The following is a 16,472-nucleotide window of genomic DNA, read 5'->3' as shown; positions in this document are numbered from 1 at the left end:
GGTTTTTTTCATAGTGCCAGGCAGGTACAACTCCGCTATGGGAAGTCTGTGTTGGCCCACAGCATAGTTGGGTCCCAGGAAGCCACCGACGGTACATAAATAAATCCCATTGCAGTGCCCCGGATAGCTGAGGTAACGTGAGATAAAATACAGGTTGGCTTCGGCCCACACTGCATGCCCTAGTCAGTCTGGGTTTTTTGGGGGGGCCAGATACGTAGAACACCGCGATGGGAAAACTTAGTGCACCCATACTATAGACAGACCCCTGTAATATTCCTGTAGCAAAGGTATAAGCTGACTCCACTAACAGTTATGTTGCAAAAGTCTAGGGAGACCAAAGTAACATTTCTGTAGTTACAGTATAGACAGACCCCAGTAACATTTCTGTAGTTACAGTATAGACAGACCCCACTAACATTTCTGTAGCAGCAGTATAGGTAGAGCCCAGTATTAGTAATATTTCAGTGGTAACAGTATAGACAGACTCCAGTAACATTTCAGTTGCAGCAGTATAGGCAGAGCCCAGTATTAGGTACATTTCAGTAGTAACAGTATAGACAGACCCCAGTAACATTTCTGTAGCAGCAGTATAGGCAGAGCCCAGTATTAGGTACATTTCAGTAGTAACAGTATAGACAGACCCCAGTAACATTTCTGTAGCAGCAGTATAGGCAGAGCCCAGTATTAGGTACATTTCAGTAGTAACAGTATAGACAGACCCCAGTAACATTTCTGTAGCAGCAGTATAGGCAGAGCCCAGTATTAGGTACATTTCAGTAGTAACAGTATAGACAGACCCCAGTAACATTTCAGTTGCAGCAGTATAGGCAGAGCCCAGTAACATTTTAGTAGCAGCAGTATAGGCAGAGCTCAGTATTAGTGACATTTCAGTGGTAACAGTATAGACAGACCCCAGTAACATTTCAGTAGCAGCGGTATAGGCAGAGCCCAGTATTAGTAACATTTCAGTAGTAACAGTATAGACAGACCCCAGTAACATTTCCGTAGCAGCAGTGTAGGCAGAGCCCAGTATTAGGTACATTTCAGTAGTAACAGTATAGACAGACCCCAGTAACATTTTAGTTGCAGAAGTATACGCAGACCCCAGAAACATTTATGTAGCAGCAGTATTGGCAGACCCCTGTAACATTTCAGCAGCTGAAGTATAGGCAGACCCCTGTAACATTAATGCAGTTACGCTCCTCTCCTTTGGCCCAAACAAGTTTCTCCGATAACTGTGGTAACACGAGAGAAAATACATGATGTGCATTGCTGATCCCTTGACCCCAAGCGGGAGGAGGAGGTGGCATTACAAGGCCAAGACACCATAACCAGGACCCGCTATAGTCTGTGTGGGAAGCACGTTAGCAGGCCCAGGGTCAGGCTCGGTTCCAAGCCTCCACCTTTGTGACCCAAGGTGCCCTGAGTTACGTAGCAACGGGAAATCCATGTGTCGCAACATAGATACCTCAACACTGGAAGTGGCAGTCTTTGAGTTCCTTGGCCTAGCCTATGCTGTAAGTGCACAAAGATGGTATTACACAGGAAGAAATCGGAGTGCCCAACCATGGGAGAGTTTCGCCCCGCCAAGCAACTTGGCCTCGGCCACCAATTCTGACCTAGTCAGTCACTATATTATTTGTGCCACATAGGTAAAACACCGCGATGGGAAGACTTAGTGCACCCATAGTACAGACAGACCGCTGTAACATTCCTGTAGCAAAGGTATAAACAGACCCCAGGAACATTTCTGTAGCAGCAGTATAGGCAGACCTCTGTAACATTGTTGTAGCTGCAGTATAGGCAGACCTCAGTACCATTTCTGTAGTAGAAGTATTGGCAGACCCCAGTAACATTTCTCTAACAGCAGTATACGCAGACCCAGTAACATTTCTCTAGCAGCAGTATAGGCAGACCCCTGTAACATTTATGTAGCAGAAGTATAGACCGACCTCAGTACCATTTTTGTAGCTGCAGTATAGGCTGTGAGGAAGGAGGAGCAGCAGCCAGAGGATTCAGAGTTTCAGCAGTAGACTGCGTAGAAGACTGGGTGGTCGATACATTGCTGGATGCATTTTCTGCCATCCACGACAGGACCTGCTCACACTGCTCTATTTGCAATAAAGGTCTACCACGTGGACCCATAAATTGTGATATGAAGCTGGGGACCCCAGAAACTTGCCTCTCTCCTAATCCCGCAGCAGCCAGCTGGGATACACCTGGACCAGGAACTCGGCCTGTGCCTACACCCTCACTTGGAACTCCGCATCCTCGCCCGCGTCCACATCCTTGACCCCTACCCCTACCCCTCAGCATGGTGGATTACGAATAGAGCAGACACAGACTGCTGTAAATAATTATAGAATTATATGCGTACACTTTCACGCAGAGAGTGGAATCGTAACGCTAACTCCAGGCAGAAAAAAATGGACGGAAGGCCGCAAACAGGCCTAGCAGTGCAATAGTGATGCAGCAAAACTCCCACCAGGCACCCAGTAAAATGCAGACGGTCAGAAGTAGCCCAATGAAGGAGCTTTTTTTTAAAAAAGAATACAGGCTATATACTGTGTATATCACTTTCCCTCTATCAGTCGCTGTGGCCATATGCTGTGCGTCTCTAATTCACTGCAGACACAGGCCGGTGTAAATAATCTTGGAATTATGTGCGTAGACTTTGTTGCTGAGAGAAGTATAGTAAGGCAAACTCCATGCAGAAAAAAATAGTCAGGAAGGCCGCAAACAGGCCTAAGTGCAATAGTGATGGACTACAACTCCCATCAGACAACCTATAAAATGCACACGGTCACAAGTAGCCGTAAGAAGGAGCTTTTATTTAAAAAGAATACCGGCTATATAGCGTGTATATGACTTTCCCTCTATCAGGGCTGTCGCCGTACACTGTGTATGAAGTTGACGGCAGACACAGAGTGGTGTAAAAAATTTTGGAATAATTGGTGTACATTTGGAGGCTGACAGCGGTTATGTAACGCTAACTGCAGCCAGAAAAAAATTATATGGAAGGCTGCAAACTGGCCTAGCTGTGCAATAGTGATGGACTACAACTCCCATCAGACAACCTGTAAAATGCACACGGTCAGATGTAGCCCTAAGAAGGACCGTTGGGTTTCTTGTACACAGGATCCTACACTACCACTCTCCCTATCTCAGCAACACTGTCCCTACACTATGTAGTACAGACTGCAGCCTGAGAACGCTATAGCTGTAATGGGGCTGCACGCCCGATATACAAAAAAAAATAAAAATTGCAAAACTGCTACCAGCAGCCACAACAGTAGTGCACACAGACAGATGTGGCCCTAAGAAGGACCGTTGCGGTTCTTGAAGACAGGATCCTACACTAACACTTGCCCTATAGCAGCAGCAGCAGCACTCTCCCTGATCTCCCCCAGTGTGTGTCTGAGGCGAGCCGCGGGCGGCCCCACTTTAAATACTCGGGGGTCACTTGATCTCCCCAGCCACTCACAGCAGGCGGGTGGGATAGGGCTGGAATTCACAGGAGGAAGTTGTAATGCCTTCCCTGTGTTTCTATTGGATAGAAAAGGGTGCAAAACTTTCAGGGAAGGAAATGGAATTGACTCAAACATCGCGTGGTGCTCGCCTCGAGTAACGAGCATCTCGAGTACCCTAATACTCAAACGAGCATCAAGCTCGGATGAGTACGCTCGCTCATCTCTAACAAGGAGTGTAACTGCCTACCGTATACCAGCTACTGGTACCTCTGTCTAACTCCAAGCTCAGCGCTAACTTCAATTTAATGCTTCACCCATCAAAAGATCAACATAGAAACCAAAGATCCCTCCATAATAGCTTTTAAACCATAATGGTGACTACCCACTACAGTTTTTTTTCACTGCGAAATTCGCTGCGGTTTTTTTCTGCAGGGGTCTATGGGACTTGTACTATTTAAATCGCGATTTCGCGGTAAATTGCGATTTTGCTCACTATCCATTCGCTGGATTGCTGGCTTCTCGTTACGTGTAAATGAATCCAGCAAGGATCCAGTGAGAAGTCTTTCAGTCTGAACGCTCTGCATGAGCGCTGACAACCTTAGCGGTGACGCTGACGCTTGTTGCAGTTGTTTAAACGACTGTCGGCCTGTGAAAAAAAGGGCCATTAGTCTCCAACTTAGTGGCCACAAACAACACAGTTCAATCAGTATGTCAGCCACAGTCCTTTGGAGGGGATACTTCCCTAACTTGTCTCTGTCCACACACGACAAGCCAATAAAAAGTGCAGTATGACTCATGTTTAGACGTTTAAAAAAATAAATAAATAAATAAATAAATATATATATATATATATACCGTATATACTCGAGTATAAGCCGAGTCAATAGGTTTTACCACAAAAAACTGGTAAAACTTATTGACTCGAGTATAAGCCTAGCTATACTCAAGTATATACTGGGTAAAAAAAAACAAACCTCCATACTCACCCCCCAGCCGGCGTCTGTGTCTGTGCGGCAAACTGCGTGAATTCTCCCCGCTACCATCCCACCATTCTCTCTGTCCGTGCCTATAGGCCTGCTCTGGCCCTAATGACCATTAACCCTTTCCAATACAATTTTGATTAAGGGTTTCCTACAAGACTTTCTCTTTTTGCTGTTATACAATGGTGCAGTCTGCTGGCTAAAGCCAGAGAGTATGCGTCAGAGAGGCTACGACAATGGAGTGGCTGGCAATAGATGGTAAAAATACCTTGTCGGACATCTTCTGACATTGGAGCTGTACAAGCATCAATCAGAATGTAGGAAGACGTCAGACAGTGGATTGAAAAGGGTTAATGACGCCATCACCTCCTGTCTTATATCTTAGGTGCTCAGCCATGATATGTTATATATATAGCGGACATGGAAATAACCGCCAGCGTTTCTGCCTCTTCACACATAACAAAACGTAGTGGAACACAAAGGGATGATAAGCCGTGAAGCCCTTCTGCAGACCCGAGCTCCACCATTTATAATGGATTATTAGTGGTGTCTCGCCCTGCAGGAGGGAGGTGGAGAGATGGTAAGACGTCATGTAAGACCAGGAACTAGATAAGTGTTCTTGCTTTTACCCAGCAGTCTGCCGTAGGCCTTACGCACACGGGCGGATTTGATATGCGGAATTTGCGATCGGCACCCACACGGGATCCGCTGTACTAGTCGCCTGTGGGAAAGCATGGAGCTTCCTCAGCTCCTCGCACATGCGAATTTGATTTGCGGATTCCATGTGTGGAACAGAAATCGCAGCATGTTCCATTTTACCGCGGATTCCGTGCAGATGGGCTCCATTGATCTCTATGGAAGCAAGCAATCTGCAATGCATCTGTGATGAATTGCGGATTTGTAGGCAGATACCTCTCTGGTTGCTTGCAGACCAAGCAGGGAGGCGGGGAGGGGTAGCCAGGCACTTTGGGCTTGCGGGTTTTTTTTCCGCACAAACAATCCGCTGTGCATCTACGTACATCCGCGCAGAAAAACAATCACATTCACAATTGCTGGCAAGCATTTAAAAATCATTTCCGCACTGACTCACAAGTATTCTGCTGCTCGATCACCGTGCGGAAACTGCCCGTGCCGTGTGCATGAGCCTAAAACAGAGCTGCAGTGTAAGGGCGCCCACCCACTGGCGATTTTTTTTTCTTTGCGTTTTGCGTTTTTTCTGCAGAGCAATTAGAATTGAATGTACTCCTGTCCACTGGCGTTTTGCGTTGCGTTGCGTTTTTTAACATAGGAACTGTCAGTTGCATATGTGTCCTTATTTTTCTCCTAATGCACCCATGAAAGTCAATGGAAATTAATGGAAAAGCCGCGAAAACGCGGCAAAAAACGCCGGCGTTTTTCACGCACGAAAATCGCAAACGCCAGTGGGTGGGCGCCCTAAAGCATGGGGAATTAAAGAGCCTTTAATATGGTTGACCTGGATTACCAACTGCCTCACTGGAATAGATGATACAGCTAAGCTGGAGTCACTGATCATTGTGGTGTTCCAGTGGGACAACTGCAGTGTAAAGCATAGGGGAGGGAGTTGGATGTTAGACTGCCTGAGACTCTGATCATAGCTGTGTCCTCATGGAGCAAAGATACAAAGCTGCTGGCATCAAATCAACAGGCAGCCGGTGAGAATAAACCTCAGAGGTGCCTGACGTGTAATTAGAAGACTTGCGCCTCTAACAGGTGTTCCCGAGGTTCTCACAGAGAACATGTCCTCAAGTGCCGCACATCCCGGAGGGCAGGGAAATCCACCAGACCGTCCCCTCCTGTCCTGAGAGAACAGGGCATCACGGTGCAGAACCGGTCCGGCAGCTTTAATTCTATATAGCTCCATCGCCACCGTGTCCGAAATACAGAGCGCGACCGTCACATGATCGTGTCCGTAAGAACTCATCATCTCCAGCAGCAGCATGAAGACGTCCCTCCTGCTCCTCACACTCCTCACACACCAAGGTAAGACCCCGATGCCCACCCACCATCTACTGACCTCCCGTGCCTTCCATCCTCATCATCCGCATGGCTCTGTTATCAGGGTCTAAGTTAAAGGCTCCCAGAGATCACCTCTGTACGCTGGGTGGCTACTTTAATAGAGACCCCCATCTAGTTGTGCGCTGGACATCCTTTTGCCTCCAGAACCGCAGCAATTCATGGTGGAGTCCATCCACGGGTATCAGAGACTCGGTATATTACAAAGAAACCTTCCAGCTGCCTGACAGGAAGGGGGTCAGCGATTCATGCTGCTTGAACCAAATTCTGACTCCCATCAGCAACAGAAATCTGGATTCATCTGACCAGGCGATGGTTTTCCGCTGCTCAGTGATAGTTTTGCGCTCTTTTGCCCGCTGGAGTCTCGCCTTTCTGTTTCTCTTAGACGCAATGGTGCTGGAACTGGTTGTCTGCTGTTATACCCCATCCGTGCTAAAGAGTGGCAAATTGTGCATTCAGACTCATTAGCTGGAGTATCAGTGTTGTAGTCGGCTGCTCCTGACTGTTCAGCACCTGTTGGTTAGAATGATTCCTGACATCCTCCTCTGACCCCTTTTGGTGATAAGTTGTTTTCATCCACAAGATCCCCCTTTGCTGGATGTTGCTCCTCCATCACACCATGCTTTGTATATTCTCTACTACATTACATAAGAAAACTCTATGCGGTTCGCAGTGATATCCTGGCTCCGTCTTCTCTAGCACCGATGCCCAGGGTCGTTGGAAGTCGTTCAGATCACTGCATTTTCCCATCAATTGTGGTTTTCAGCTAAAACTGATCCATGGAAAACTTGTCACATGATTTTTATGCTGCCCTCCAGGGTCGACTTTCCATACAGAGAAGAGCCAATCATGAGGGGGTCGGGGGTTTTAATAAAAGGACCATTCTATGTATTTCTTTCCATTCACCTTACAGCATAGTAGCTTCTACTGATTCCAGGACATCTACCGCATATTGTTCTGGGTTGGATCTGGATTCTCAAGGAATCAGTGAAGTTTCCTACCTGGATATTTTTGGTTGGCAAATGACGCTCTAATGATTTTCATTGAGTTGGATTGGTTTAGGCTTGTGCTTCAGGACAGAGGTATCATGGGCCAGCAGGTGACCCCAGGGTTAGGGTTGACTATGCTTCACTAGTAAGACATTGGGTTATAGAAATGTTCTTCTTTTCCATGTTACTCCAGACTCTTCATAAATGGGTCTTACACCAATAGCTGCTGACCAAGGTGAAAAATATGGACTCTGACTGCTGAGTATTAATATCTTCTCTTTGTTTCTATGAACATATCAGGTTGTGGAAAGGAAATGTTACCTCTAAACATCGTAGGAGGAGAGAGCTCTGCACCAGGTGAATGGCCTTGGCAAGTCAGCCTGCAGATAAATGGCAATGCCCACTGTGGTGGATCACTCATCACTGATTTCTGGGTGCTGACAGCTGCTCATTGCTTCCAGATGTAAGTTCATGAAATTCTTCTTATACAATATAGACAGTGCATCCCTGATATACATAAGGATGGCAGATCTGCTCACTCTACTGACTGGTGTGCCATATCTTCTATACTTGTACCACTGTTGATTGACTAGATGATTTTCAATTGCAGATGGACTTTGGTTAAAAGTTCACAAATTTCTGCAAAACTATTGGGGATTTTACATCAATGTGACACCATTCTAAGAAAAGAACTGCATTTGAGTCAGGATGGGAGCAATTAGGGCCCAGGGATGCACATTGGTTTAGTGCACGAAATAAGATTTGAGTATCTTAATAAGAAGAGTAGGGGGTGGTTATACATAAAGTTATATTATTGGGCACCGCCATGGGTCCAGTTCAAGTCCAAATAATGAGATGTTGCACATTTTTCAAGATTAAGGCTCTTAGATCCAATAACAAATTGAACTTACTTAAATGTACCCAGTTTGTTCCAGAACGATCTGGTATTCTATAGCAATGTGACATCATTATAAGAAGAAGTTGGGATGGGAGCAGCTAGGGGTCAATGGATGAAATAATATAGGTTCAGTGGATGAAATAAGATCAGAATATCCAAATAAGATTGAAGAGTGGAAGGTGATCATATATAAAAAGTATATGGGCACCGCCATGGGTCTAGTTCAATCCCAGTTAGGGAGATGCAGCATAATCTGTAAGGTTAAGGCTCTTGGATCCAGTTTAGACTGTAAATATCACTGAATATATGGTCTGCACACATATGATTAACATAATTAAGATGCAGTAAATGTGTGTGGTGATGAGCTACTCATATACTTAGGAGATCCTGCAGATAAAATCTACTATGTATAGAAGAAATGAGGCCCTATTGCAAAAACCTAAATGGACCTCTTTTATGGTGCCCTTTTTTGCCACCTCATCCAGAACAGGTATTTGTTTCCCCTTCCATGCCCTTTAAAATGACCCATATATATGCCCTTGCTACCCAGTAGCAAAATAAATGGTACAATCAGAGCTGAGGCCCTTCTCCATAGTCTGCCCCAAAGATACATATGCACCCGTATGTATGAGGTGGTGTCAGGGGACTCTGATTTGATATTTGCTGTTGGTTTCCTCTGAAGCTGCCTTTTCCCATCCTGAAGTTCGTCGGACTTAGATGTTTGTCTCTCTTCTTCTTGCTGGAAAGGGAATGGATTGATATTTTACAGTTTACCAAAGTGTTAAACTATTTTGTTGCACTCAATCTTACTCTAGCTGCTGTTCTCTATGATTATGCCCAGTAACCCCCTTGTCCTCTAGTCAATCCTCTCACCATGTACCATCTACCTTCAGGCCTCTGGAGACCTCGGCATACACCATCTATCTTGGGGCGTACCAGTTATCAGATCTACAGAACCCCGAAACAGAGTCCAGAACAGCGGAGAAAATAATTGTTCACCCCGACTTCACAAACGAGGGATCCAGTGGAGACATCGCGCTGGTGAAACTGGGGAATCCTGTAAATTTTACTACTTCTATCCGTCCGGTCCGTCTGCCATCTGAAGCTGTCCGGCTGTCAGAGGGTACCCTGTGCTGGGCGACAGGATGGGGGAGTGTAGAAGAAAATGGTAAAGCAAAGGTTCTAGAAATAAAACATTGATGTTGGATCCAGTGTTCACATCCACCACGTTTTTCTTCTTCATAGTGCCCCTCGCTGCCCCGAAAACACTACAGAAGGTGGAGGTGGCACTGATCGACAATGGGCAGTGCGAGACTATGTACCAGTCTGATGCGGCCTCTACGCTCAGCTACAGTCACATCCAGGAGGACATGATCTGTGCCGGCTACCAGGAGGGCAAGAAGGACTCATGTCAGGTGCGAGGAGACATTGGGGGTTGTAGTTTATGATGCCTGTGATAGGCAAATCTGGATTTCAAAATAGATGGGAAGACTAGCAGAATGTTGTACATTGATATATTGTATCTTCATTGTATCAACCTGTGTGTATGTGTTCATATGAACATCCAGCAGGGGGCAGTAGAAGGTAATTTACAAGGTTCTCAGTGTCCCAGTGAAGTTTTCTTGTGAGATGTCTTGGGATAATAACTAACAAACCACTTCAGGTTACATAAAATATCCTCAGTAAACGTTTGTATTATTTTTGACTCCAGCAATACGAGAGCAGCCATACTGTATGTTGCACATACACTACCCATATAGTGCCCATACAGTGTCTATGCAATAACTATACAGAGCTCATACAGTACTCATCTGGTGCCTATACAATAATCATAGAGTGCTCATACAGTGTCTATATAGTTCTCATATACTGCCTATGCAGTACCTATCCAGTACTCATACAGTATCAATGCTGAACCCATCAATTGCCCATACAGTACAGTGCTAATATTGCACCCAGCCAGGACCCAATAAGCATCCATGCAGTATGTATACAGTACAGTGTTTATACTACACCCAGCCAGAACCCATACAGTACAATGCTCATACAGTACCCATACAAAACCAAGCCAATACTGTACCTATCCCGTGCCCATTCAGTATAGTACGCAATACAGCGCAGTGACCATACTGCACCCATCCAGTCCTCACACAATACCCATCTAGTGCTCATATAGCCCAGTGCCAATACAGCACCCATCCAGTACAGTGTCCATACAACACCCATACAGTGCCTATACAGTACAGTACCCATCAATTGTCCATACAGCACAGTGACCATACTACACTCATCCAGTGCCCACACAGCTCAGTGCCAATACTGCACCCATTCAGTGCCCATACAGTACAGTATCCATACAGCACCAATACAATACTCACTGAGTGCCCATACACTACTCATTCAGCCCCTGAACTATAGTAGTGCCCCTTCTGTAGCCTAAGATGTACTATTGCCCATGCTCTAGTAATACCCATATATCCACTCATATATAGCAATGCCACTAACAATTCTGTGCTGGCTTAGACTCACGTAGTGGCACTGCTATGGCTGAAGCTAATACATGGGCACTAATCTGTTTTATTCCCTTTGTACTATTATTTTCAGAATACCTTATCAGTCTGTAGTTGCATAGAAGTAATGTGAGACATACAGGGAATGCGCTACTAGATGGGGGTCCCAAATAAAGGGGCCATTCAGTCGATAGGTACAACACCTGATGGCAATAATAGACTTAGGGGTGAGTTACTTATACAGCAGATTAATTATATGAGGATTTGGGTGGTGGTGGTGGTGAAGGGGGGGATCACAATGACCAGTAGAGGATGAGCATAAGGAATATTTGCTTCCATTGATTGTCCTGCATGATTACAGGGTGACTCCGGTGGACCCCTTTTGTGCAAATGGAACGGTGTTTGGCTACAACTTGGCATTACCAGCTGGGGTAATGGCTGTGCAATGGCCAATTATCCTGGTGTGTACACAAGAGTCCAGCATTACCAGTCCTGGCTCCAGCAGTATGTGCCCGGTTTGCAGTACAGCGAGGGAGAGGAAAATTTCTCTTCCAAGAAGAAAATAGCTTCAGAGATACATGGGCATCGAAAACCGGAAGACAGTGTACACTAGAAGGACTTACCAGTCCACGGGCGATCAACGTGACCCACCTTACTGGAAGTGTGCATGTACATTTCTCACAATAGAGGTAGATATCCAGTACATCCATACATTCAAAACTTGTTAGGACTCTTCTGAATGAGTTGGGATGACTGGGTCGGAGTGCCACTTTCTGACCTCCAGGACACGCAGCGCACACAATGTCTTACTAAATAAACACGTTTTTATGTCTACTTGTGTCCTTCTGATGAGTTCAGCCATCTGTGGAGGCTGTCAGTCAGCAAGTCCACAGATTTTTGTATGGTGGTGAAGGGATAGCCTTCCTCCGAGTTCTTTGGGAAGGTGTACTGTGAGGTTGGTTAAATATGGTTATTGAAGGCATAGTGACATGGTCTGGAGATTATGGAGAGGGTCTCTGACCAAGCAAAGTGACCACAAGAGGTTGGAACTGGTCACTGGACTGGGTTGGGTGAATGGTCTCAGTGACGAGTGGGAATATGGTAGGACCACCCCAAAAGCAGGAGTTGGAAGAGCAGGTATAAAAGCCTGTGTTTGGAGGGGCTCAGGGAAGTGTCTGCAGTGCTGGAAGATGGAAGATGTTGGGCGTGGTGTAAGAAGTCTGACCATGGACAGTGGAGCGGTCCTGGGGCTTTCTGGTCATGGAGAGAGCGCATGGTTGACTGAGTGGAGGACCACGTCACATCTGATTATACAATGTTCTAATCTGTACCCTGTGGACCGTGCGGCAGACAAGCTCTTGTATTTACTTGGTACCTGCCGGGCCAAATAAAAAGTTTTGTTTTACCACAACTGTCCCATGTCATTGAAGTAAGGCTGCTGTCACACCAGCGTTAGGGTCAGTTCAGGGTTTCCGTCCCACTGCTCCATTTTTAGGAGAGAGGAATTGATATAAAACGGAAAAACAATTATGTTTTTTTCCCCATTGATGTGTATGGCATTTAAAAAAAAAAGTAAAGCAAACAAAAAACTTCCGTTTGTTTCCATTCCATCAAGTTTCCGTTTTTTTTGAAAACTAAGGTTTTTTTTAAATTTTATTTCAGTTTGTCTGCTCCAGATTTGGAGCAGAGATGAAAACCCCGAACTGACCCTAAAGCAGCTGTGAAAGCAGCCTACGGTAAACCCTTGACAGAAGGTATACAGACTGGGTCTTCAGGGTTGCTGTACAGGATGGGGAATAACTTTCAGATTGGGGGAAGCTCATCAGCTGGAACCCTCTCCAAGTTGTGAATGGGGCTCCGGCGTGTCCTCAAGGGCAGTGGTAGTCGGACATGCATGCCGCTGCTGCTGCTGCTCTATTCGTTTTAATGAAGCTACCAGAGATAGTTGAGTGCTTGAACTCGGTGCAGCCCCTCACTTCAGGACGTGCTATGACTATTATTTTATCCATTGGATGCCATTATTGTATCACATGCGGGAATACAAATCTGTAAATATATTTTATTTATGTGATTTTAAGCATTTCAGGTTCTATGTACAACAATAAATATTATTATTACATTGTATCAACTTCAGTGAGAACAGTGACATCATCTGTGACATAAGAAGACTCATCAGTCTGCAAGAGATGGCGAGCTCCCCATCTATAGTGTACATTATGTGCTCCATTGCTAATGTCCGGGGTCAGGGCTTCTGTGGTATGCTTCGGTCATGTCTACTCTATATGGGCAGTGCATATACAGACTACCTTTAGAGCGGTGCCATCCACACAAAGCAGATATGGCCAATGTTTTAGTTAATTCAGGGGATGCATGTGCTCTGCGTCATTTATATAGTCTGCAAAAAATCCATCCTGAAAGTATCTTCTGGAAACAGTTAAAGCGACCCTCAGGTTTAAGAGTAAAAATCCTTCCCAGGACAGGAGGGGGTTATATTACCCGCAGTTGTTCTTCTCTGCCGATCCTCCAGTCTGATGGTTCTAGGACCCATTTTCGGCCATCCAAGTGGGCTGCAGCAATTTTTTCTAACTAACTAATGCATGCTGTGCACTGCACTCCGATTGGCCAGTGCTGATCACATGACTAGCTCTGGCCAATTAGAGAGCAGGTATAGTGTATTGGTAGTCTAACCATACTAAAGCACTGTGGGAATTAGGTAGTCTGAAAATTACTGCAACCATCTTGGGATGGTCAAAAACAGGACCAGGAACTGGTGGATCAGAGGAATGGCAGTAGATGACAACTGCAGGCAATATACTCCCCTCTGGTTCTGGGACAGAATTTTGTTCCGAAACTGGAGGGTCACTTTTACTGTCATGGCTTCTATGGAGATGGATAATCACAATGGCCCTGTGGTTAACCCTATCCAGTGCTTCCATTTCCACAGACACTACGCGTAAGGAAACGAGGGATGGAAGAGCTGATCAGAAAGTTGGGCCAGCATTGTCCCATACGGAGTGAAGGATCCCTTGTCCTGGGATGGGGGGTATTTAACAGAACATGGCAATTACTCTCATCACTCAATCTACCTCTTGGTATGGGCTGAGAATGGGTAAGACTTCCATTGTGATAACTTTTGTTATTACGCTGTCTGGAGTAATCATTGTAGATTTTGAATTGAGACATCCATCTATTCAATAAACATAAGAATGATAGGAATCCAGAGTGAGTGGAACATTCTCCAGAAGGATGATGGGGAGCCATAATGATGATGTAGATGAGGAGATGAAATGTTGAGGAAGATCAGGAACACAATGATGAAGATGAAGGGACACAATGATGAGGACATTGAGGGACATGATAGGAAAGTTGGAAAGACACAATGATGATGAAGAGACAAGATGATGAAATGTTGATGAAGGTGAGAAGACAATGATGATGATAATAAAGAGACATAATGATGATGAGGAGATGTAATGATTAAGCAGATGAGAAGACATAATCATGATGAAGATGAGGAGACACAATGGTGATGATCCTCATGAAACATATTGTTCCCCAAGTTATGAAGAACTTGGTTTCATAATAAATGTTTAGTCATGACTTTATGAGGCAGATAGGCTACATTTTTTGGGGTCCATATCCTCATGAATCAGCTGTGCAGTATGAGAGTGACCACAAGGAGCAGCAGTGAGGCACCCAGCCTAGGGGACGAGGAGGAGGAGACTTGCTGGCTTCCATAAAAGTCGATCCATGACCTATAGATTGGAACTGAGGTGTAGACTCCCGGGCGATTTGGAAGGGCACAGTCTTCTCCCCAGCTCACAATGCCAACCTGGTACCAATACCCATTCATTTTACACACCAGAGGACCTCCAGAGTCGCCCTATGGAGATGGGAAAAGATGTTCAGTCAGACATTATATAGAAAGTAATCAGTAATTATCCCAGAAGCTGAATATAACTATCAGGATAAAGACATTCATTGATTAACACCTCCTTCTCTCCCACATGGAACAGTTCCATCATCTGGTGTCTGCAGTCCATTGCAATTAGTAGCAAATTCATTTTGGTCACACGTGACTCCTTCATGTCACCAATCAATCCTTCAGTCAATCACTATTCATTGATAGTTCCACATCCGACCTAAAGTCAAGGCAAATAACCAAAAGGGAAGAACCTGCAAATACTACACTAGGGAGTTGTCATTGTCCATGATGATGAAGGAAAAGGATATGATGAGTGGATATAAGGTTACATCAGAATGATAAAGGGTCCAATCTGGGCCAGAAACACATCACATTGAGAATTATATCAATTATAACTGACTACTTTTTATGATCAGCAGCCTCGGACTGGCCCACATGGGAACAGATGATGAGCCCTGAGCCAGCATGGCTCCCAATACCATATCTGCGTATATTGGGTAAATAAGAGTCTACCAATTCCTGCCCGATGCATCCTCCATATACTTCAATGGAGACAGGGCCGAACGCAAATGCAATCACCTTCCTATTGAAGTATATGGAGAAACCCTCCAGTTTTGGGACAAAATTTTGTGCAAGGACTGGAGGGGGTTATACTACTCGCAGTAGTTCTCTGCCATGGCTTCCATCCACCAGTTCCGGGTCTCATTTTTAGCCATCCAAAATGGGTGCATTGATAGTGTTAGATTACTAATGCACTATACCTGATTTCTGATTGACCAGAGCAGGTCACGTGATCAACACAGGCCAATCAAAGAGCAGTGAACAGCGCACACTAGATAGAAAATTGCAGCCGCCATCTTGGATGGCTGAAATCGCTGTGTTTTTTTCACTCGATTGTCAATGGGACTTTCTAATGTTAAAAACGCATCACAAGTTGGTGCTTTGCAATTTTTGTACAATGCGTTTTTAACATTAGAAAGTCCCATCGACAATCGCGTGAAAAAACGCAGCGATATCGCGTGAAAAAAAATGTGCAAGAAAAACGCAAGAGGGTATTTACCCTTATTGTGGAGAACTGACCCCTTGTAGGGAGGCTCCTGGACGCCGCCATGAGAGGAACACATGTGGCTGCAGGATGTCCTGAACATATCGCTGAGCTGTCATTGTCCCTCGTACCACCACTAGGGGTGACCGACTGTCATATGCGATGGCCCCCCCAGACCATCACACCAGCAGGGGGCAGTGTGCCGCTCCACAGCAAAGGCATGATTGAGGCGCTCGCCCCGAGGTCTCCAGACACGAACACGGCCGTCATCAGCGCCCAAACTAAACCTGGATTCATCGCTGAAGACAATTGGGTTCCACTCCGTAGCAGTCCAGTTTCATTGTTCACAACACCACTGGAAATGGAGGAGACGGTGGATGTCAGAGGCCGTACACATAATGGGCACCATAAGACCAAATGTCCTTCAGCCAAGGCTCTGGAAATGGTTTCGACAGATACAGGGGTGTAATGATGGCGCCACCTGTCTCTGGATGGTAGTCAACTAAAAAAAATTGTAGCTGCTTGTGCTTGTCGGATGATCAGACACTCCTCTCTCCTGGTGGTCTGTCGGGGGCATCCTGAGCCGGTAACCTTGTGTGCCCTCACACATTCAATGGTCCT

The 16,472-nt window shown here is 45.5% G+C and overlaps 2 protein-coding genes across 3 annotated transcripts in view; one reads left to right on the top strand and one right to left on the bottom strand.

Moving 5' to 3' along the window:
• Nucleotides 1-6,044: 6,044 nt before the first annotated feature.
• On the top strand, nucleotides 6,045-11,606 carry LOC136577694 (serine protease 27-like). The gene is made up of 5 exons (XM_066577611.1): nucleotides 6,045-6,451; nucleotides 7,774-7,936; nucleotides 9,265-9,539; nucleotides 9,617-9,786; nucleotides 11,243-11,606. Exons 1-5 carry the CDS (start codon nucleotides 6,409-6,411, stop codon nucleotides 11,492-11,494), a joined length of 903 nt encoding a protein of 300 aa, XP_066433708.1. The 5' UTR covers nucleotides 6,045-6,408; the 3' UTR covers nucleotides 11,495-11,606.
• Nucleotides 11,607-12,953: 1,347 nt separating this feature from the next.
• Nucleotides 12,954-16,472, bottom strand: part of LOC136577213 (serine protease 33-like) — a 42,416-nt gene continuing 38,897 nt past the window's right edge. For both annotated transcript variants that reach the window (XM_066577013.1, XM_066577014.1), the window contains exon 5: nucleotides 12,954-14,764. In XM_066577013.1, coding sequence (XP_066433110.1) covers nucleotides 14,531-14,764 — 234 coding nt within the window. In that variant the 3' untranslated portion in view covers nucleotides 12,954-14,530. The remainder of the gene's footprint in view (nucleotides 14,765-16,472) is intronic.

Source organism: Eleutherodactylus coqui, chromosome 8 (assembly GCF_035609145.1).
Source record: "Eleutherodactylus coqui strain aEleCoq1 chromosome 8, aEleCoq1.hap1, whole genome shotgun sequence".
In the NCBI taxonomy this organism is placed as follows: Eukaryota; Metazoa; Chordata; class Amphibia; order Anura; family Eleutherodactylidae; genus Eleutherodactylus; species Eleutherodactylus coqui.
Note: the sequence above shows the minus strand (reverse complement) of the source record. Positions and strands in the feature narration are given on the sequence as shown.